The sequence below is a fragment of the Panthera leo genome, chromosome E1 (genome assembly GCF_018350215.1).
Source record: "Panthera leo isolate Ple1 chromosome E1, P.leo_Ple1_pat1.1, whole genome shotgun sequence".
Classification (NCBI taxonomy): Eukaryota; Metazoa; Chordata; class Mammalia; order Carnivora; family Felidae; genus Panthera; species Panthera leo.
In genome coordinates, this window is record NC_056692.1 from 614456 (window position 1) to 634858 (window position 20403).

At 61.2% G+C, this 20403-nt stretch overlaps 1 protein-coding gene across 5 annotated transcripts; it reads left to right on the forward strand.

The window, feature by feature from the left end:
* Positions 1 to 247: 247 nt before the first annotated feature.
* TEKT1 (tektin 1) lies at positions 248 to 16473 on the forward strand. 5 transcript variants are annotated; one of them, XM_042916740.1, is made up of 8 exons: positions 248 to 333; positions 1274 to 1480; positions 5827 to 5992; positions 7430 to 7558; positions 7987 to 8130; positions 8496 to 8718; positions 15415 to 15611; positions 16220 to 16473. In XM_042916740.1, exons 2-8 carry the CDS (start codon positions 1291 to 1293, stop codon positions 16425 to 16427), a joined length of 1257 nt encoding a protein of 418 aa, XP_042772674.1. In that variant the 5' UTR covers positions 248 to 333; positions 1274 to 1290; the 3' UTR covers positions 16428 to 16473. The 5 variants fall into 5 exon arrangements, with proteins under 5 accessions (XP_042772674.1, XP_042772675.1, XP_042772672.1 ...); XM_042916741.1 differs by having other exon boundaries at positions 255 to 333; positions 1270 to 1480; XM_042916738.1 differs by having other exon boundaries at positions 275 to 381.
* Positions 16474 to 20403: the final 3930 nt, after the last annotated feature.

Genomic DNA, 20403 nt, shown 5'->3' on the forward strand with positions numbered 1-20403 from the left:
CCGCGGCAGGGCCAGGCCAGGCGCAGGGCTCCCCACCCCAGACTCGGAGCTACGGTCGCTGTCCCCTGCCTGGCGCCCCCCGCCGGTGTGGGAGGTGCGCACCGCCGAGCCCCCGGCCCACCTCCCCAGCCGCAGCTAGGCCGCAGGGTCCGCGCCTGCGCAGAGCCTCCCGGCCGCAGCCGCCCCCCCCCCCCCCCCGCAGCGAGGCCGCAGGGTCCGCGCCTGCGCAAGCCTCCCGGCCGCAGCCCCGCCCCCTTGGCCTGGGTAACGCGTCCCCGGTTGCCGCGGAGACGCGCCGTTGACCCGTAGGTTTTGCGGAGCCGGGAGCTGCAGGTGGGTGAGGGCGCCGCCCGGGAGCCGCGTGGTCGGTGGTTCCCGGAGGTGAGTGCAGGGCGCCCACCCTCCCTCCCCGTCCGGCCTCTTGTCCATCTCCCGGGGGCTGCTTGGACGCACCGAGGTCTTGGGGTGCATTTCGAGCCCGCATCCGGACGGACTCGGGGGGCCGTGGGAGGGTTGGAGGTTCTGGCCCCTGAGGGGCGTGGGCGGACAGGTGTTCCGGGGGTGCTGCGTGAGGAGCAGGTGTGGGGGTCGGGGCGCTCTGGCCCCCGCAGGCCGCCTTCTCCCTTTTCTTTGTCGTGCGGAGGAGGGTCTGTTTCTTCCACCTGCCCAGCAGGCTCCAGACCCACCTGTCTGGGTGCAGATGTCACAGGTGTTGGCTTGTCCAGGGAGCGGGGCTGGGTTCCTCTGCTGGCAGAACATAACTAAAAGTGAACACTGCCCAGGATCCAGCCATTCTGATGAGTCTTAAAAATGCATGCCCGGGGTCGCCAAAGGACACGTGTGAGAATATTCCTGGCACACTCCAGATAGCCCCACGCTGGAGCCCCAAACACCCAAACACAGTAGAGAAGACAGATACATTCACGGCGTACTGAACAAGCCACTCACACAAACCACATCTAGGTGAGCGATGCGGGTGAATCTTACAAACATAAGGTTAAGCGGGGGCGGTCAGATGTCAAAGGGTACATGCTGTCTGATTCCACCTATAGCACGTTCAGAAACACCAGAACGTTTCTAGAGTGGAGTCAGAATACTGGTTGGCCCGTGGGAACGCGGGTGAAGGACAGTGACCCGAAGGGAGCGTGAGGTGCGTACAGGTTATGATTTAGGTGCTTTTTGGTATGTATGTCACACTTTCATACAAAGTGACATCAAAAAAAGGACAGATTGCTTTCTACGAAACTAAAGGAGGGTCTGCCTTTGTAGTCAGGACTTTGGGAAGCTGCAATGGCCAGACTTCTGCAACCTCCGCCCAAGTTCCTGCCGGCAGAATGGCACATGGCGAACGAGAACCAGTACCACAGAGCGGAGGCCGAGAGGTCCCGCTCCGAGCGCCTGGTGGCAGAAAGCCAGAGGCTTGTGGAGGAGATCGGAAAGACCACAAGAAAGTCTCAAAGCGACGTGAACAAGAAACTAGGTAAGGCAGGCCACGCGCCGCGCTTTCGCACGTGCCCGGATGTGGCGGGCGAGGCCCAGCCACGGTGCCGTCTGCATTGGGCGCTCGCGAGTGGCAAGGGAGTACCCTGGAATAGCGGGGGAGACACGCGTGCTCTTCAGCTTCCGGCTTTAAGTTCACGGCCCCAAGACAGAGGCCCGGTAACCTAGCCCGCTTTCCAGCTCTCCGGTGTCCATTCCTCTGTGGATTCCAGGCACACTTACTGGGCGCCTGAGAGCATCAGACACGATTTAAAGGGCAGTGCCCTTAAGTGAGCAAAACTCACATAAACATGAAATGAGACAACACCTCCCAGGTGCCAAAGAGGTGACAGCTGGAGGGAAGAGGTGTGGCGGGGCCGCGCCCTCCCAGCAGGCTCTGGGGAGTCTGCTCGTGCCTGCCTCTCGGTGTCTGGTGTAGACACAGCCCTCCACCTCCCACCTCCGCTGTCAGTGACGTCCCCTGAGTGTATGTCTGTGTCTTCTGTCTTTGTGTGGGGACAGCAGTCGTACTGGCGGGGAATTTGGTTGCACCTGCAAAGACCCCGTATCCAAATCAGGCCACACGCACAGAGTACCGGCAGTTACATCGACCCACGGGTGCCTCCCGTCGTGTGCTACATGTGTCACTGCAGGACCTCACTGAATGCACCCCTGCCTCCGTGCATCTTTCACACTCTGTCTGGAGAGACCTTCTCAGGGCTCAAGTCTAGAGGTCAGAGCAAGGGGCTCGTCAGTGCTGGAGCCTTTCCCGACCCCCAGCCTCCCTCCTTTGAGCCTCCACTGTGCTTTTTACGTGGTGAGAGAGAGTACAGACTCACTGAATTGAAACTCTGTTTTCGCGTCTGCCTCACACACGATGTCTTTCCATTGCGTCTCTTGGACCTCACGCCCGGTAGGGGCCTGGTAATCAGCATATTGGGTTCCTGAGTAAATTCTAGCAACAGGAGTCCAGGAGATGGCGTTCTGAGCGAGGAGGTGGCCCGGACGGAGCCACGAAGGCGGGAGGCGTGCAGCACTCCTGGTGTGCACACAGCGGGGTGGAGGGAGGCTGGCCAAGCCAAGGACGGCTGTGGGTTGGGAAGGCCCAGTTCGGTGGGAAGCCAGTTAGATGTGGGGGCAGAGGTGGCGGTCCGGGGTCACCACGGGGCAGAAAGGGGAGAGCCAGGCCATGCTGTCATGGGCAAGGAGGTCTTCCACTGTGCTGGTGGTTGTGCAAACGTCAGGGAGGCTGAGAGCCGGACGAGCAGGAATTGAACCGGGGACCTGTGGCTAACAGATCCAGCGGGGCAGCGGCCGATGCAGCGTGAGGGTGGTGGTCAGGTACAGGCAGGCGTCGGGGGACATCAGGGCACGTGGTGGACACACGCGTTTGCCTTCCCTCCCTTTTAAAATTTCGACAAAGTCGGGGCGCCTGGGGGGCTCAGTCGGTGCAACGTCTGACTTCGGCTCAGGTTATGATCTCACAGCGCGTGAGTTCGAGCCTCCTGTCGGGCTCTGGGCTCACAGCTCGGATCCTGGAACCTGCTTCGGATTCTGCGTCTGCCTCTCTCTCTGCCCCTCCCCTGCTTGCACTGTCTGTCTCTCTCAAAAATAAATAAACGTTAAAAGGATAAAACTCCAACAACGTCCTGTATGGCATCGATGAAGAGTGTCAGAGCTGGTGGGGGAAGGGAGTGAAGTGGAAACGTTGTGGAGAGAAGATTCTGGGGACAGAAAGCAGAAGGTCCAGGTGACAGGCGTAGGGACTGCAGGAAGCCTGTGCAGGTGGGGACAGGAAGATGCTGGCTGGGCCTGTCGCAGATTCGTGTTGTGGACACTGTGTGATGCTTAAAACCTAAGCGTCAGTTACCTGCGGCTCTGGACGTCCAGGGCAGAACTGGAGACGAGACTGGTTGGAAGAGTTTACAAAGAGCCCCTTCCGCACTGTGGCTCTGTCTCCCCCAGTGGAGAGTCACAGGCCTCAGTCCGTGCGAACAGCAGCAGGCCCACGGGGGGCATCTGCAGACGATAGGGCCCGGGATCACCCGAGGAGAGAACCAGGTGCGGGGGCGGACAAGCCCTGTGCCTGCAGAGAGAGGTTCCAGCCGGGGTTTCGGTCTCAGGCGTAGTCAAGCTGAGGGTCAGCCAACACGACATCTGTCTAACACGACAGGACACTCAGACAGACACACGGATGGTCAGACGCACACAGGGCCAGAGAAGAAATTATACCATAAAGTCTTCAGGAAATTTGGAGAAGACACTGTGTCCATAGACCAAGGAGAGTCTTAAAAAAGAACATTCGGGGCATGAGAAAGTGTTCTTGGGAACTAAAAATATCAGAGCAGGACATTTTTACAAATTAAAAGAAGGATTGAAAGAGAAAGTGGAAGAATCTCCAGGATGTAGGGGAAAAAAAGACAGACAGTTGGATAACAGGAGAGGAGGGGTAAGAACTTGGGGACCCTGCGGGGAGGCTGTGTCTCTGACAGGGATTCAGAAGGAGCACGGAGAAGACGCAGGAGAGGAAACCACCTGCGGGGGGCCCTAGCAAGCTCCCCAGAACCGGAGGGTCTGTTTCCAGCGTCGAGCATACTCGAGTAAGGCCGACACTAGGGGAACAGGGAAGAGACCCCGGGAAAGCTTTCGGGCCGCACACAGAGAATCAGGAATCCGGAGGGCTTCAGACTTCTCCGCAGGAGCTCCAGACCCTGGCGGGAAGTGAAGAGACGTCATCAAAATTCTAATGAAAATCACAGCCTGTAGTCTACACGTAGCCAAAGTCAAACGAGGAAGGTAGAACGAAGGCTTTCAGACATTTCCGGTCATGTGCGCCCGTGTCTCAGGAGGGCTTGCTTCACCTGTGGAGGGGCGTGAACAGGAGGAGGAGACAGATGGGACAGGGCTGCGGCGGGTGCACAGGGTGGGGGTTCTGGAACAGACAGATGGGGGGCTGCTGTGGCAAGGGCACAGGGTGGGGGGTTCTGGAACAGACAGCTGGGGAGGGGGCTGTGGCAGGTGCACAGGGTGGGGGGTTCTGGAACAGACAGCTGGGGAGGGGGCTGTGGCAGGTGCACAGGGTGAGGGGTTCTGGAGGAGACAGCTGGGGGGTTGCTGTGGCAAGAGCACAGGGTGGGGGGTTCTGGAACAGACAGCTGGGGGGGCTGTGGCTGTGCTCAGGGTAAGGGGTTCTGGAGGAAACAGATGGGGGGGCTGCGGCAGGTGCACAGGGTGGGGGTTCTGGAGGAGACAGCTGGGGGGTTGCTGTGGCAAGGGCACAGGGTGGGGGGTTCTGGAACAGACAGCTGGGGGGGCTGTGGCTGTGCTCAGGGTAAGGGGTTCTGGAGGAAACAGATGGGGGGGCTGCGGCAGGTGCACAGGGTGGGGGTTCTGGAGGAGACAGCTGGGGGGTTGCTGTGGCAAGAGCACAGGGTGGGGGGTTCTGGAACAGACAGCTGGGGAGGGGGCTGTGGCATGTGCACAGGGTGAGGGGTTCTGGAGGAGACAGGCATCGCCGGCGAGCAGGCAGGCAGAGAAAGCGCTCCGGGCAGAGGTCCTGGGGAGTAAGCAAAGCCGTTGGCTAATCGATGGGTTTGAATATACCTGTGGGTCATAGTTCTGTCAGAAAGTTGAAAGAAAAGTTAGTAATGAGTATCTGGAAAGCGAAACAAAAACACAACTAGCAGCCCCTCCGAAAACAAACAAAAACGTGTAAGAGAAGAGACTGGTATTAGCACGCTGCCTGGCTCAGGTGTAAATAGCTTCACATATTTGCAGTATCATAAGCAAGTGTGAAATTATTGTGTAACCAGAAGCCAATGCGGCCGTATCGGGAAGACAGAAGGTCAGGGACGTGCTGTGTGAGCGCAGATCCTGGTCTTTCCACCACAGGAAACTGACCGACGTCGTTGAAAGTGATCCTGAACAAGCAGCCGTGTGAGCAAATGCGGGAGGAAATTCTAAAAGCATTTAGAAGGCAGTTGCTTCCAGAAAGCGGGATTGGGTGGGGAAGGGTCTGCAAAACTTGGTCCGTTTGACTTTTCAAACACCGTAGGTTTCCAGCTTTGATCGGATTAAACGTTATGAAAAACACGGGTATTGAAGAATTAGAGCGACCCGCGTGGATGGTGTTTGCACGAACTCCACCTTGGTTTTGTAAGAAGAGATCCCTTCCCTCCCTCCTGCCGCCCGGCCCCGCCCTCCCCCAGTCGGCACCTAACGACGGCCCGAAGGTGCCCCAAGCAGCAGAGAACGTGTCCCGGCTGGTTTAGGTCTCTGATCCCAGAGCCGGTGGCCCCGGGAGCGGGCTGGCCCCCGTGTGACTCCGTGTCCTCTCTGTGTGCCCAGAACAGAGGCTCGAGGAGGTCAGGTTCTGGAAGAAGGAGCTGGATGACAAGCTGGAGGAGCTGGTGTGCACCACCGAAGACCTGCTCGCCTACCGGACCAGACTGGAGAACGCGCTGGAGAGCCTGAAGGAGCCCCTGCACATCACCCAGATGTGCCTGGAGTACAGGTGGGCGGGGGGGGGGGGGGAGGGCTCCCCGAGGGACCTCTGCTGGGAGTCACCGGGTGCTGGGTGGCGGGTCGCCAGGGGCAAACGAGGACATTTCTCTCGGCCTCCCGCGGTGGCGGGCAGCTGGCGGGCAGCGGAAGGAGCTGTTGTCTGCCTTAAGTTAAGTGGAAGTTAGGGCTGGGTTTGTGCACGGCGAAACGGTGCTGAATTTAAATAGGGTGGTTTCTGTCTGTCTCACGCTTAGGGAGTCTGCAGACGGCGCAGGGCTGGCACGGTGCGCGCCGTGCTAGGCTCCGGGCGCTTGCCGTCCCGTGCCCTGCCGCATGCGTTCATCCCCCCAGGTTACCTCGCGTCGCCAGACGGCAGCCGGCGCCCCAGCCATTTCGTCTGTGTTCCCGCAAGGAGGAATAATTAGGGCTTGGTATTTGCCATTTCCACCTGCATCCCACTGACCAGAGCTTAGTCACATGGCCACGCCAGCGGTCTAGCGTTTTGCTCCCGTGCACCAAGCCACACGGGAGCATTTGGTCACCCAGAGGGCCCTGTGCAGACATACCTCTTACTGTCCCTTTGCTCCTACCAGTCCTGGGAGTGGGCGGTGCTGTCTGCTCTGGGGAGACACTGTTCCAGTTTTCACGGGGCCCCCCTGGGCTCACAGTCCTCTCCCTCCAACCCGATGCCTCCAAGATCAAGTGGCAGCTCCTTGGCCAGACCCCCCAGGGTCCTAGCGACCGAGCCCAGGGACCTCTCCGGACCCTCACCTCACGCCCAGCAGTGGGGTGGGCTCAGTCGGGTGTGCAGAGTTTGAGACCTCGCGGCTGGAAGAGGTGGGGCCTTCCCGCCACGCACGGCCACGCGGGGTGGACAGAGAGATCGGCAGGGACGGGTCCTTCTGGGGGGAAAAATGGGGGGGACGTGGCGTGACGCTGGGTGAGATACTTGCTCTGAAGCGCCGTTTCCTCGAGTTTGCTGGAAAGGGCACGTCACAAAAGCCCTTGAAAAGGCCGGCACGACACCTGTGGTGTCACGGACGCCCAGCGTGGGCATTCGAGCCTGCGTCGTGGTTACTATCAAAGGGCATCTTTCTGGATTCAAATCCTCGGCAACAGTCAGGACTGGGTCCTGTTTCCAGGAAGGAAACAGGCGGGTTTGGAATTCTAAGTCAAAAGACGACGTTTCTAACGAGCGAGTAAAAAGGAAAAGGCTCCTGAATGAAGGCGAGATCGAGGGGACGAGTGTATCCGCCGTGAGCAGCGAGCAATCGATCGTCTTGCTTCCTTGTGCTTTGGATATTTTGAAGTCTCGCAGATGCGGACCCACGCACGTCCCGGCCACGCCGCCCAGACGGGTCTGGCCGTGCTCGAACCTGTTGTCCGGCCAGACGGCGCGTCGAGCGTCCCCGGCCCGTTGGATGAGCAGCCCCTTCCTCTCGTCCAGGGAGAAGCGGGTCGGCATCGACCTGGTGCAGGACAAGGTGGAGCAGGAGCTGGTGAAGGAGGCCGAGATCATCCGCGGGGTGACGGCCTTGCTGACCCGCACCTTGGAGGAGGTGTCCGAGCAGATCAGGTGCGCCCGTGCGGCCCGCCTGCGTCCGCCGGGGGCGTGCCCAGGAAACAGGCCCCAGGCGGGGCCCGGGAACACGCAGAATCAGGCCTACGTGACAGCCGCCCCCTGGCCGTGGCGGGGGACGGGGGGGGGGGTTGGGGGGGGGGTCAGGGATTCACCCCGAAGGACACGGAGCCGTTTCCCGCCAGCGCTCAGCCCCCACGTTCCGCACTCTTCCGCGCCGACATCAGGAGCCGTCCCGGTGGGAGGGAGGGTCTGGAAGGCCAGGGTGGGTGACCCAGTGGTGAGCGCGGTGCCGGGGGCGGGCGGGAGGGGAGCAGGCGCCGTGTCCTGCGCCAGGCTCGCGGTGGCTGGTGTCCCAGGGTCTCCGGGGGCCCGCGGGTGCCGCCTGGGCGTCGCAGAGGGAACCCCGCTTCCTTCTTCCGCAGGCTGAACCGCTCGGCCAAGTACCACCTGGAGAAGGACCTGAAGGACAAGTTTGTGGCCCTGACCATCGACGACGTTTGCTTCTCCCTCAACAACAACTCCCCGAACATCCGATGCTCGGAGGACGCCGTGAGGGTGGAGCCCCAGTGAGCGGCCCGGGGCGGGGGTGGGGGCGCCTCAGGGGCGTCTGATACAAAAGCTCTAAACAGTGAGAACTTGTCCTGTTTTAAACGTACGGGGGGCACGTTAATCACCCCCTTTCCGGCCCACACCCGCGGACACAGCCCGAGTCGGGTGCGCATTTGCGGCGCCCGGCACCGGAGCGACAGCGGTGGCCACGGAGGGGCCGCTGCTGGCTCTTTCTGGAGAGGGGGGCTTCCTCGTGCTCCCGACCCCGGGGGGGGCGGGGGGGGGCAGGCCGAGCTTCCGCGGATCCGCGGGGCCCCGTCGCCCGGGCGCACCCCTTCCGCAGCCCGACGCGCCGCGAGTGAGCGCGTGGCTTCCGTCTCAGCTCCGTGAGCCCGGAGGACTGGCTGGGGTTCTCCAACGCCAACGTGGAGAAGGCCGCCAAGCAGAGGAGCAGCTCCCTGGCGCTGAAGGCCCTGGTGGACCGGATCCTGTCCCAGACGGCCGGCGACCTGCGCCGGCAGTGTGACGCAGTGGACGCGGCGTTCAGGGACGGGCTGCAGGAGACCAAGGGCGCCAGGGACAAGCTGGCCGCTCACCTGGCCAAGGTGAGCCCCTGGGCGGGGGAAGCGGGAGGCTCGCCGGGGCCGGGGGGGGGGGGGGGGGCGGGGGGGGTAGGGGCGGGCGGCGGAACCAGCCCGGCCCCCGGCCTGTGCTCGTGGTCCGCAAGGAGGAAGGCTGTTCGGCCCCCCGGCTCGGCCGCAGGGCTCGGCTTCTGGGGTCGGAGGGGACTTTGCCCCGTTCGGGGGCCTCCGCGTCGTCTCTACGAAGAGCGGGCCGTCTGCCCACCCCGGGCCTCGGCTCCGCTCGCGTGCGAGGTGGCCACGTCCTTCGTGACTCCGAAATTCCACGAGTTCGTCGGATGCCGCCGATCGCCCCATCCCCGCCGGGGTTTCAGGATTCGGGCGCCGCGTGCCTCTCGGTCACCCGCTGCTGGGCTGCTGGCCTGGCGTTCGGGACAAACTAGAGCTACGGGGCCCCGACTTCCAGCATCTGCCGGTTTCTGTGGTGTAAGCACTTGGGGCCGCCTACGTGGCAGCGGGCCGGCAGAGTTGCACTCGGACCTTGAACCCAGGCCTTGGCCGTCGGACAGCTCAACCGCGCGAGGAGCCACACGGGCAGAAAGCGGGGTTCCGGCAGCACCGCGGGGTTCAGCCAGCACCTGGCGGGATTCAGTCAGCACCTGGCGGGATTGAGTCAGCACCACGGGGTTCCGTCAGCACCTGGCGGGATTCAGTCAGCACCTGGTGGGATTCAGTCAGCACCTGGCGGGATTGAGTCAGCACCATGGGGTTCCGTCAGCACCTGGCGGGATTCAGCCAGCACCTGGCGGGATTCAGTCAGCACCTGGCGGGATTCAGTCAGCACTTTAGGGTTCAGTCAGCACCGAGGGGTTCAGTCAGCACCGAGCGGGATTCAGTCAGCAATGCAGGGTTCCGGCAGCACCGCGGGGTTCAGCCAGCACCTGGCGGGATTCAGTCAGCACCTGGCGGGATTCAGTCAGCACCTGGCGAGATTGAGTCAGCACCACGGGGTTCAGTCAGCACCTGGCGGGATTCAGTCAGCACCTGGCGGGATTGAGTCAGCACTTTAGGGTTCAGTCAGCACCGAGGGGTTCAGTCAGCACCTAGCGGGATTCAGTCAGCAATGCAGGGTTCAGTCAGCCCCTGGCGGGATTCACTCATCGCCGCGGGATTTAGTCAGTACCACGGGGTTCATTCAACACCTGGTGGGATTCAGTCAGCACCTGGCGGGATTGAGTCAGCACCGCAGGGTTCAGTCAGCACCGCGGGGTTCAGCCAGCACCTGGCGGGGTTCAGTCAGCACCGCGGGGTTTAGTCAGCACCTGGTGGGATTCAGTCAGCACCTGGCGGGGCTCAGTAAGTACCTGGCGGGATTCAGTCAGCACCGCGGGATTCATTCAGTACCACGGTATTCACTGAGCACTTGGCGGGGTTCGGTTAGCACCTGGTGGGATTCAGTCAGCACCGCGGGGTTCAGTCAGCACCTGGCAGGATTCAGTCAGTACCTAGAAGGATTCAGTCAACACCGCGGGGCTTAGTCAGCACCTGGTGGGATTCAGGCAGCACCTGGCGGGGCTCAGTAAGTACCTGGCGGGATTCGGTCAGCACCGCGGGATTCACTCAGCACCGTGGGATTCATTCAGTACCACGGTATTCACTCAGCACTTGGCGGGGTTCGGTCAGCACTTGGCGGGGTTCGGTCAGCACCTGTCGGGGTTCGGTCAGCACCGCGGGAGCGAGAAGAGCCTGGCGGGTGAGCGCGTGGACCCCGGACAGATGGAGCCCGTGTGGCGCTGGGGGGCCCCCTTAACGTTTGTGCACTTTTTGACGGACCCCCAGGTGCAGCGGCCGGGGAGACACCGCTGACCAGGCCCGCGGGCCCTAGAGGCGGACGCCCGCTCAGGGTCGGGCGGAGACGCGGGTGGCCGGGGCCCGCAGCGGGCGTGAGGGGCCCGGGCTTCCTGGGGCTTCCTGGGCAGACGCGGCAGGGCCGACAGAGCAGCTCGGGACGGCCTGAGTGACGTGAGAGGTTCTCTGGGCCTCGGGGGCGTCCCTGGCACCTGGCCCTGGGGGGCTAAGGCGGGGAAGTACGGCCCCCGGGCTCGGGGCGCACAGAGCGGGCCGAGCCCCAGACCATCGGTCTGCCGGCAGCGAGCGCAGGCGGCCCCTTCGCCGTCGCCAGGCCCTCCCCACCGGCAAGGGTTGGTGTTTCGATGGCAGGACATCAGGATATGCAGAAAGTTGACAGCGTGCGCAATCCGCCTGAGCCCCGTTGCTTATCTTCCTCGTTGCTAACGTAGGGAGCCGCCTGGGTGGGTCGGGGTGACAGCAGACAGCCCCGGCCGGGCCCCCAGGACGTGCCGCACGCGAGTTGCACGTGTAAACGTACGCACGTGGATGTGGCTCATACGACGTATCCCCGGTGCAAACTGGCGGCCGCCGCTGAGAGTGCTATGAATGGCCAGGGAGCAGGAGGAGGCTTGGTGGGGGCCCCGGAAGGAAGGCGGGTCTGAGGCAGGAGGGAGGGGGAGGGTAGCCTGGGGCAGGAGGGGTCGCGGCCCCCGGAGCCGAGGACCCGGGGGTGCTGAGTCCACAAGGGATCCAGCTGTCCGGACAGGCTGGGGGTGGGGGGGGGTCCGGTTCAGTGAGACCCGGCAGACCCCGCAGGGCGGCCTGGGGGGCAGCAGGTGGGGGTGGGGCCTCAGCCGCAGGACTGCCGCCAGTAAGACGCGACAACGAGAGGGGCAGCGTCGTGGTCCCCCTCTCTAGGGTGAGGACGCCGGGGCCACAAAGGTTGACAGCTTTGTTACGGCCCCGGGGCTCACGGGCTCACGGGCGGCAGCGCCGGGCGCGGAGCCCGGGCCGGGTGGCTCCCGTCACTGCCTCCCGTCACGGCGACCGCAAAGGCTGTGTCTCTGCTGACCCCACGCATGGGAGGGATGGGCGGGCACTTGGGGGGTGACTGGGTGGCACAGCCGAGGGGGTGGGACGCCGGCCACGTGTCACAGGAGGCGACCCACACGCACCCCGCAATCGTTCCGATGTTCACAAGGGTCGGCACGGGGACTGTCCCCTGTCCTTTGGGCGGATCAGAGACAAGGCTGCTGTGGGGGCTGGTGACCTCGCCCTGGGAGTGGCGGGTCAGGGATCCCCCAGGTCGGGGAGCGGAGGGGTCGGAGAACGCAGGGCCAGGGAGCCGTGGGGTCGGGGAGCTCGCGAATGGGTGACTGGGGCTGCCGGCACCGTCTGGCTCTGAGACGAAAGCCTCAGGCCCAGCCGGGCCGCTCACGGGGAACGAGACGGACCGTGCGAGTCACGCGCCTCGTTCCTTGAGTGACCGTCGGTGGGCTCCCAACGCGCCTGGCGCTGCAACCCTTCTTGCAGAAGGACCGAGGGTCACCAGCACATTCGCATCCTCGGGCCGCCCTTCCTCAGCTGCCGCCATCGAGCACGACCTGATTAACTCGCCCTCGGCCAGCGGCTTTCCCGCGCGGCCGACGGCAGGGCCGCTCGAGCCTCACTCGGACCCTCAGTTTCATTTTTGTGAAGAAATCCCGCTCCTGGGGGCGGGGAATGTTGCGCCGTGTGGCGCAGACGTCCGGCCCTGCTGTGCGGTCTCCTTGATTAACAAAACCCCCCCTTGATGCGCCTTAAACGTGCAAAACGCAAAGGCTGCTTTCCTTGCGTGACCGTAACGAGCGTGCGCAGGTGCACCAAGTAAGGTGGCCGCGGAAGTCGCGCTGTCGGGTCACGACCGTGGCTTTGGGGTTTGTGACGTTTGGGGCGGCGCAAAGTGGTGACAGCCGGGCCCGTGCCGTCTGTCAACCCGCCACCGTAGTCCAGAAGGAGCCACTGTAATGAATGCGCGTGGCTGTGTTCCAGTAAAACCTTATTTCTGGGCACCGAAATTTGAATTTTACATAATTTTCACACGACGTGAAATCTCATCCTTCTTTTGTTTTTTTCAACCACTTAGACACGTGAACACCTGTCTTTCACTCTTTTCTAGAGTCTACTTATTTTCGAGAGAGGGAGGGAGTGTGTGTGCATATGAGCATGTGTGAGTGAGGGAGAGACAGAATCCGAAGCAGCCTCCGTGCTGCCAGGGCAGAGCCCGGCGCCAGGGCGTGATCCCGTGAACCGTGAGATCGTGACCTGAGCCGAAAGCAAGAGTTGGACGCTTCACCGGCTGAGCGGCCCAGGCGCCCTGCGAAAACCTTCCTTTAAAGAGAAAAGATGGGCCACAGACTCGGAGAAAAGACGTGCAAAACACACGTCCGATAAGGGACCAGCACCCAAAATAGGCAGAGAACTCTTAAAACTCACCGAGAAGGAGACAAACAGACCGACTGAACCATGGGCAAAAGACGTGAACAGACGCGTCACAGGAGGAGACACGGGTGGCTGAGCTCGAGGAAAGAGGCACCACGTGGCGGGTCGCCAGGGAGGCGCCTGTGAAGGCAGCGGGACGCCGCGCGCACCTGCAGAAAATCCAGCAGGGGACGGCGCTAAACGCTGGCGAGGAGGCGGGGCAACGGGCTGCAGTCCGTCCCGGTGGGAGCGGGGAGGGCAGCTCGGCAGCCTCTTAGGAAACCGAGCGCGCGCCTCAATCCAGCGGTCTCGCTGCGGGGCGTTTGCCCAGATGTGTTGAAGATTTATGTCCACACGAAACCCTGCGTCCGAACGTTCGTAGGACTTTACTCAGGATCGTCGAAACTTGGAAGCAGCCAAGGTGTCCTTCCATAGATGAACGGACGGAGAGGCCGTGGTCCATCCACACGACGGAATGTTACCCAGAGAAAGAGAAACAAGCTGTCAGGCCACAGAGAGATGTGGAGGAACCTCAGCGATCGCTAAGTGAGAGGCGTCCATCTGAAATCCATGCCGAGCTAGTCGTTGTCTGATCCCACCCACGTGATGTTCTGGAGAGGGCGTGGCTACAGGGACGAGCGTGGCCGGGGTCTCCGTGAGAGGGAGGGGTGAACAGGAGGTGCATGGGGGGGCGGTTTAGGGCAGTGAAGTTATCCCGTGTGACCTGTGTCATCACACGTGTGTCCAGATGCACAGGATGTGCCTAACGTGAGCCCTAACGTCACCGTCGACTAGTTACTAACGTGTCAGCATGGTTCACCGATTGTGGCAAACGCACGACACCGATGCCAGACGCTGATGATGGAGAAATCCGCCCTCCAGGGAGAGGGGGTACGTGGGAACTCTGGACGTGCCGCTCGTTTGCTGAAACCCTAAAACTGCTCTTGAAAAGAGTCTGCTAATTAAAAAGACAATTTTTTTTTAACGTTTATTTATTTTTGAGACAGAGAGAGACAGAGCATGAACGGGGGAGGGTCAGAGAGAGGGAGACACAGAATCCGAAAGAGGCTCCAGGCTCTGAGCTGTCAGCACAGAGCCCGATGCGGGGCTCGAACCCACGGACCGTGAGATCATGACCTGAGCCGAAGTCGGACGCTTAACCGACTGAGCCACCCAGGCGCCCCTAAAAAGACAAATTTTTTTTTTTAATTTTGTGTACAAACAAAAACAGGCATCAGACTGGGTTTGGCCATACTGCTGACTCCTGACCTAACCCATGGTGACCAATTTTGTTTTCAAGAATCTGTGTGTATGTTGGGTATTTTAAGCATTTGTAAAATTTAAGAGAACGTAGCCTGTTTTTAAAGGATTATAACTTGAGCCGAACTCGGATGCTTAACCGACTGAGCCACCCAGGTGCCCCAAGAGGTCTTATGTTTTAAAAACACGTACTCAACTTTTTTTTTTTTTTTTTTTTTTAATTTTTTTTTTTTTCAACGTTTTTTATTTATTTTTGGGACAGAGAGAGACAGAGCATGAACGGGGGAGGGGCAGAGAGAGAGGGAGACACAGAATCGGAAACAGGCTCCAGGCTCCGAGCCATCAGCCCAGAGCCTGACGCGGGGCTCGAACCCACGGACCGCGAGATCGTGACCTGGCTGAAGTCGGACGCTTAACCGACTGCGCCACCCAGGCGCCCCTCAACTTTTTAACACTAAGGTGATACAATATCTGGGATTTGCCTTAAAATGGTTGAGTGGATGGGCGGGGCTGGGATGGAAAAGAGCTGACCATATAGTGATTGCTGCTTAAATTGATGAGGGGCCCACCGGGGTCACTATCCTCTCTACTTCTGTGTTCTTCTGGAAATTTCCATGATGCAAAGTTTAAAAACAAAAAAGCTTAAGGAAGAAATACAATTTGAAACTAGTTAAGTATTCATCTAAAACCCCAAGTCACTTCTAAGTGATCTTTTCTGCGCACAAGCCCCCATCAAAGAGACCCCGAGGCAGCTCGTCCACTCTCTCCAGGCTTCTAGGGTGGACCCCGGGCCGGCGGGCAGACCGACAGGGAAACGGGCAGCTTTGTGCTCCCGGCACAGGGCACCCGGCCGAGGTCGGCGGGCAGCCTGCGGCCCACGCTCAGGGCGTTCTCCAGGGAACCCACGTGCCCGGGGAAGGACGTGAGGCGACAGCGGCCTCGTTCATCCCACCGGCGAGGTTCTGAGGGTCGGTGAGCCTCCTCGCCGGCCAGCTGTGCCCTCGGCAGGGAGGAGAGGTCAGGCGCGTCCCGGGGCCCTGCGGGGGTGCAAGTCTTGCTCACCTACGTGATCGCAGCAGCCGTGAGAGTGTGTGCGGCCGAGCGCTGAACGGCACAGCCCGCCCTCACTGTCTCCGATCTGCTTGCAAGGTCATGGAAGAGATTGCTTGCCAGGAGAAAAATGTCACGGTTCTCGAAAAGGCCATCGCTGACCAGGAAGGACCCGCCAAGGTGGCTCACACGCGCCTGGAGACCAGAACGCACCGGCCTAACGTGGAGCTGTGTCGCGATGCCGCGCAGTGTCGGCTGGTCAGGGAGGTCCAAGAGATCGCCCACAGCGTCGCCAGGTAGGGGGCGGCCGGCACTCGGGGTGCACAGGACTGTGCGCGTGGACTGTGAACAGGGCTGGGCAGAGCCACGTGGGCATGAGCGCATTTGCACCGGTGAAGTTCGAGGGCTCCCTTCCTAGAGGGCGGCCACTTGCTGTCACGCAGAAAATGGGTCCCGAGGTTTAAATTTTTCTGGAGCCCAAATCCAGACGTTTAGGTAAAAATCCACAGTTGTTTTTTTAATTTTTAAAAAATATTTTATTTATTTTTGATAGAGACAGAGGACAAGTGGGGGAGGGGCAGAGAGAGGGAGACACAGAATCCGAAGCAGCTCCAGGCTCCGAGCTGTCAACACAGAGCCCGACGCGGGGCTCGAACTCATGAACCGCGAGATCATGACCTGAGCCGAAGTCGGACGCTCAACCGACCGAGCTACCCAGGGGCCCCCCAAAATCCACAGTTTTAAGCGTTGGCAGTTGGTGGGGGTTTCTGCCTTGGGAATCTGGCTCCCTTTGAAGTCTCCGTGGGGAGGAAACTATCAATCTGGCTTCTGTCCCGAACACATGAACACATCCCCCCGCACCCGGCCCCGGGAAAAGCGCCTCAGGCTCTCCCTCTTCTCCTAGACTCAAGGAGACCTTGGCCCGGGCTCAGGCGGAGCTGAGGGGCCTGAACCGCAGGCAGCTGGCCCTGCAGGAGGAGGTCCAGGTGAAGGAAAACACCATCTACATCGACGAGGTGCTGTGCACCCACATGAGGAAGTCCATCCCCCCGAGGGACGGGGGCGACCAGGGCGAGTGGGCGGGGGGCCCCCGCCCCGACGCCGGCTGCTGATTGTGCCCACGGTTCAGATGCTGATTAAAGCACTTCACGACCGGTGGCCCAGAGCTCTCGCTTCGGGGAGGCGGGACTGCGGTCAGAGACACAAGCTCTGGGCGGGGCCTCGGGGCCGAGGTTTGGGGGGCGGCTCGGGGCCGCTGGTTGGGCAGTGGTGGCTCCCCAGTTGCACCCCACGTGCCCGGGTCCAGTCGTCCATCACGGGACTCGGGGCCTGGGGCGGAGGGGTCCCAGACGTTTAGTTCTGATTCCGCCGACTGTGGTCCTGGATCCCCTACGCAGACTCGGGAGAGGGACGGACCTCTCTGGTGCCACCATCCCCGTTCCCTATGAAACCACGCCGGGGCTGCTGACTCAGACCCACTATTCAAGCCTCACAGAGAGCAGATGAGAGCAGAGGCCCTGGATCTACCCGCACCTGCAGGCGTCTCTCTCTGGGCCCCTTTCTGCTGGGAGACCCAAGAGGACAGAGGGGCCTCAGCTCCTAGACAGTCAGCTGAGTACTGGGGCTTGAGGAGCCGGTGGGCCCGGCTGCTGCCGCGTGGGGTCGTGCGGTTCGGGGGCAGGGGAGGGGTGGGGAGGACGCCTCTGGTTCACCGGCCGGAGGGGTCGTTAGTGGACGCGTCTGTTGCAGAGCCGGCCGTCAGGCAGGGCAGGCTGTGGTCTCACGTCTCCAGTCAGGGAGATAGAGGGCGCCTCCTTCAGCCCCCCCGGGCTCGGGGAGAGGTTCCCAGCCTCCTTCCTCCCCTGGATGCAGACGGAGGGTGTGAGTTTAGTGACGGTCTCCAGACCAACGGGTAATCATTTTTCAGACTCAAGTAACAGTAAAGGAGAAAGGAAAAACGTTCCCCGTTTCTGCCGCAGATTCAAGCCTGTGTCTGGACGAGTAGGCAGCTCTGGAGACGCAGGGGGGCCTAGGCCCCCGCACTGCCCGCCTGGGGGGGGGGGGGTGCCGCGCGGCCGTGTGAGCCGCGGTGACAGCCCCCCTGCCCTCACACCCGCGTCGCTTCTGCACAGCTGTGCTCACGGCTCAGGCGCGGTGAGGTCTGACCTCTCTTCCCTCGTGGTGGCTGTGGGGACTGGCCACCCGCCCTCATTCTGACGTCAAAGGGCCACCTCGCAAGTGCGGGGCTCACGTCCAGGCGCCTTGCTCGGAGCCACTGCCACGCTCGGTGCTCACACTCGACTCGGTGATGCGGGGGTGGGGGGGGGCCACTGGCCAGGAGGGCGGAGCCCCCACACCCAGGGTCAGCACCTGGATTCTAGTTCCCACATGGCCAGCCGAGCCCGCCTCCTCTTAGGGCCCCCTGCAAGGTGACAGTCGGCCAGACAGCCCGGGGCCTTCCCGTCTCTGATGTTCCCTGAATCTGGCTGCCCAGCTCCAGACGCGGTGTCTTGAACAGTGTCAGACGCGGGCCCGACTCCCTCGGGGTTTAGCATCTAAGCGTTCCTTGGCCCGGAGCGTCTGTGCGGCCGGCGAGGGGTGTCCCTAACCTCTCTGAGGCTGAGGGCGTCTGCTTCGTGCCGACCTGCGCCGTGACCTGCCTGCCCAGGGGCTGCGTATCTCCTGCCGGGTGATGAGGAGGGACCCCCTCCTCTCTGCCCCGGGGGCGCCCCCGGGAGCTCCTCTGCTCTGGCTGGGAAGGGTCCGGAGCCCCTTCCCAGGGGAGAGGCAGGGGGTGTCTGTGCAGACTTGGGATTATCCCAGGGGGTGTGGTCAGCAGGTGCGAGGACTCAGCGGGAAACCCTTTCTTGTGAAAACAGCTCTGAGGGGCTCCGTGGTTCCTTGAGGTCACCACCTGGCTCAGGTCAGCCCCGTCACCTGCCTGGTCCCCACCGGTCCCCGGCTCCCAGAGTGCCCGCTGCCCCACAGGTAAACCGGGAGTAGTGAATCCCGACCAGTAAACCGGCGTGTGGCCGGAGAGGACTCGATGGGGCGGTTCCATCCACCGCCATTGGTGCCTGTTCCCGCTGCTTAAAAAGGGTGGGGTCTCGGGGCGCCTGGGTGGCTCAGTCGGTCGAGCGGCCGACTTCGGCTCAGGTCACGATCTCGAGGTCCGTGAGTTCGAGCCCCGCGTCGGGCTCTGTGCTGACATCTCGGAGCCTGGAGCCTGCTTCGGATTCTGTGTCTCCCTCTCTCTCTGACCCTCCCTCTCAAAAATAAATAAACATTAAAAAAAAAAATAAACCTTGGTTCTTGAGAACTGCATCTTCCACGGCAGCATTTCTCAGCTACACATAGTAAAACGGAAGTTTTCTCTGATTCGTCCGACGCTCCCGTGCTCCGGCGTCGCGGGGGCTCCACGTGTCCTTGCGTGGGAGGCAGTTGGCCGGAATGAAGGGAGAGGCTCTAGGTTCCGGTTGGCGTTGACGCACCTGCTTCCGGCACTTCCTGAGCGAGTGACCTCGGGCAGGTTACTCTTAAGTCCCTGTTTCCTGATCTCTGGAGGAGGGAGGATGGCGTCCACCTGCCAGGGCTGTTACGTGGGTTCAAGGAAACCGTGACCCACACCTCGCACGCACGCACTGAGCACTCCGCCCCTTGTGGGGACGCCTCCCGCTGTATGGGGGTGGGGGGTAGAAAGTGTCCCGCGTTTCAGTCAGGGACTCTGGTGTCAGCTCTGCCACTAATTGGCCGTGTGGCCCCGGGACAGCCACCTCTTCTTCTGAGTCTGTGTTCTGTCATGCACATATTAAATCCCTCACGGCCCATGGCCAACTCTGGGTCCAGGCGACAGACGTGGCCCTTCCCAGTTCCGTGCAGCCTCCTGGACCCCGTCCCAGCTTTATTTGCATGCTGGGGAGCTCGGCATGTCTGAACCAGGTACAGAACTCAGGGTCACACAGCCAGTGGCCTGAGGGGACGGAGGTCACAGGTATCAGGACCCTTCTGCCCACGGAGCTGAAGGCCCCTCGCTCAGTCTTCTCAGAAACAAATCCTTCACTTTTGTTGTGGCCTTGCCTGTGGGTGGTGGTCTAGCGCCTCAGGGGACCGCGGTCCTGCTTTCCTCACGCATTTAGAAATTCGGAGGATTTGGCCCCCATCACGGTCGCCAGGGCTTCCTCTGCTGCACCCACAGCCGGGAGAGGCTCCTGTGCTCCGGCCAGAGGGGACAGGCAGGGACACGCAGCCATGGCCCACGGAGGTCACAACCCTGTGGCCATCTTCATCCACTCCTGGGCCCTGAGCATGCGGGTTACAGACTGCGTGTGCTCTGTGTTTCCCCGGGGCTCCCCTACTCTCAGCTGGGGGTCCTGCCTCAGCTCCATGGGGAATGGGAATGTCTGTGTGGCCAAGGAAGTCTCGGTGTCCTTCAGACTGTCGTCAGGGGACCCATGGGTCAAACTATTTTAACAACACCACCAAGATGTTACATGTGTTTTCACTCATTCTCTCTGGAGTTTTCCAGAGGCTGCATGGCATGTGATGTCTAAACAGATGGCAGAGGCAGGGATGAGAAACCCAGGTTAACTATTGAGCCAGACTTAAGATTGTCTGAACTGTAAACTGAGCCCACACTTCTTTGGAAAACATGTCCATAAAATGTGTTAATGTGTTTTCTGTATGAGACTCCTCTACACTCAGATTCCATGTTTGGAGATGAAAGCAAGCTGTCCAAAACTGGTCCATGCCGAGAAGTCATTAGCCAGTCAGTCAACCAGCCATCAGTCAACCAAGCAGCCAATCAGTCAACCAACCAATCAATCAGTCAACCAAGCAGCCAATCAGTCAATCAACCAGCCAGTCAACCAACCAGCCAGTCAGTCAACCAACCAGATGATCAGTCAACCAACCAGCCACTTAATCAGCCAGCCAATCAGCCAAATAGCCAATCAGTCAATCAACCAACCAGCCAATCAGTCAACCAACGAGCCAATCAGTCGATCAACCAGCCAATCAGTCGATCAACCAGCCAGTCAGTCAACCAACCAGACGATCAGTCAGTCAACCAGCCAGTTAATCAGCCAGCCA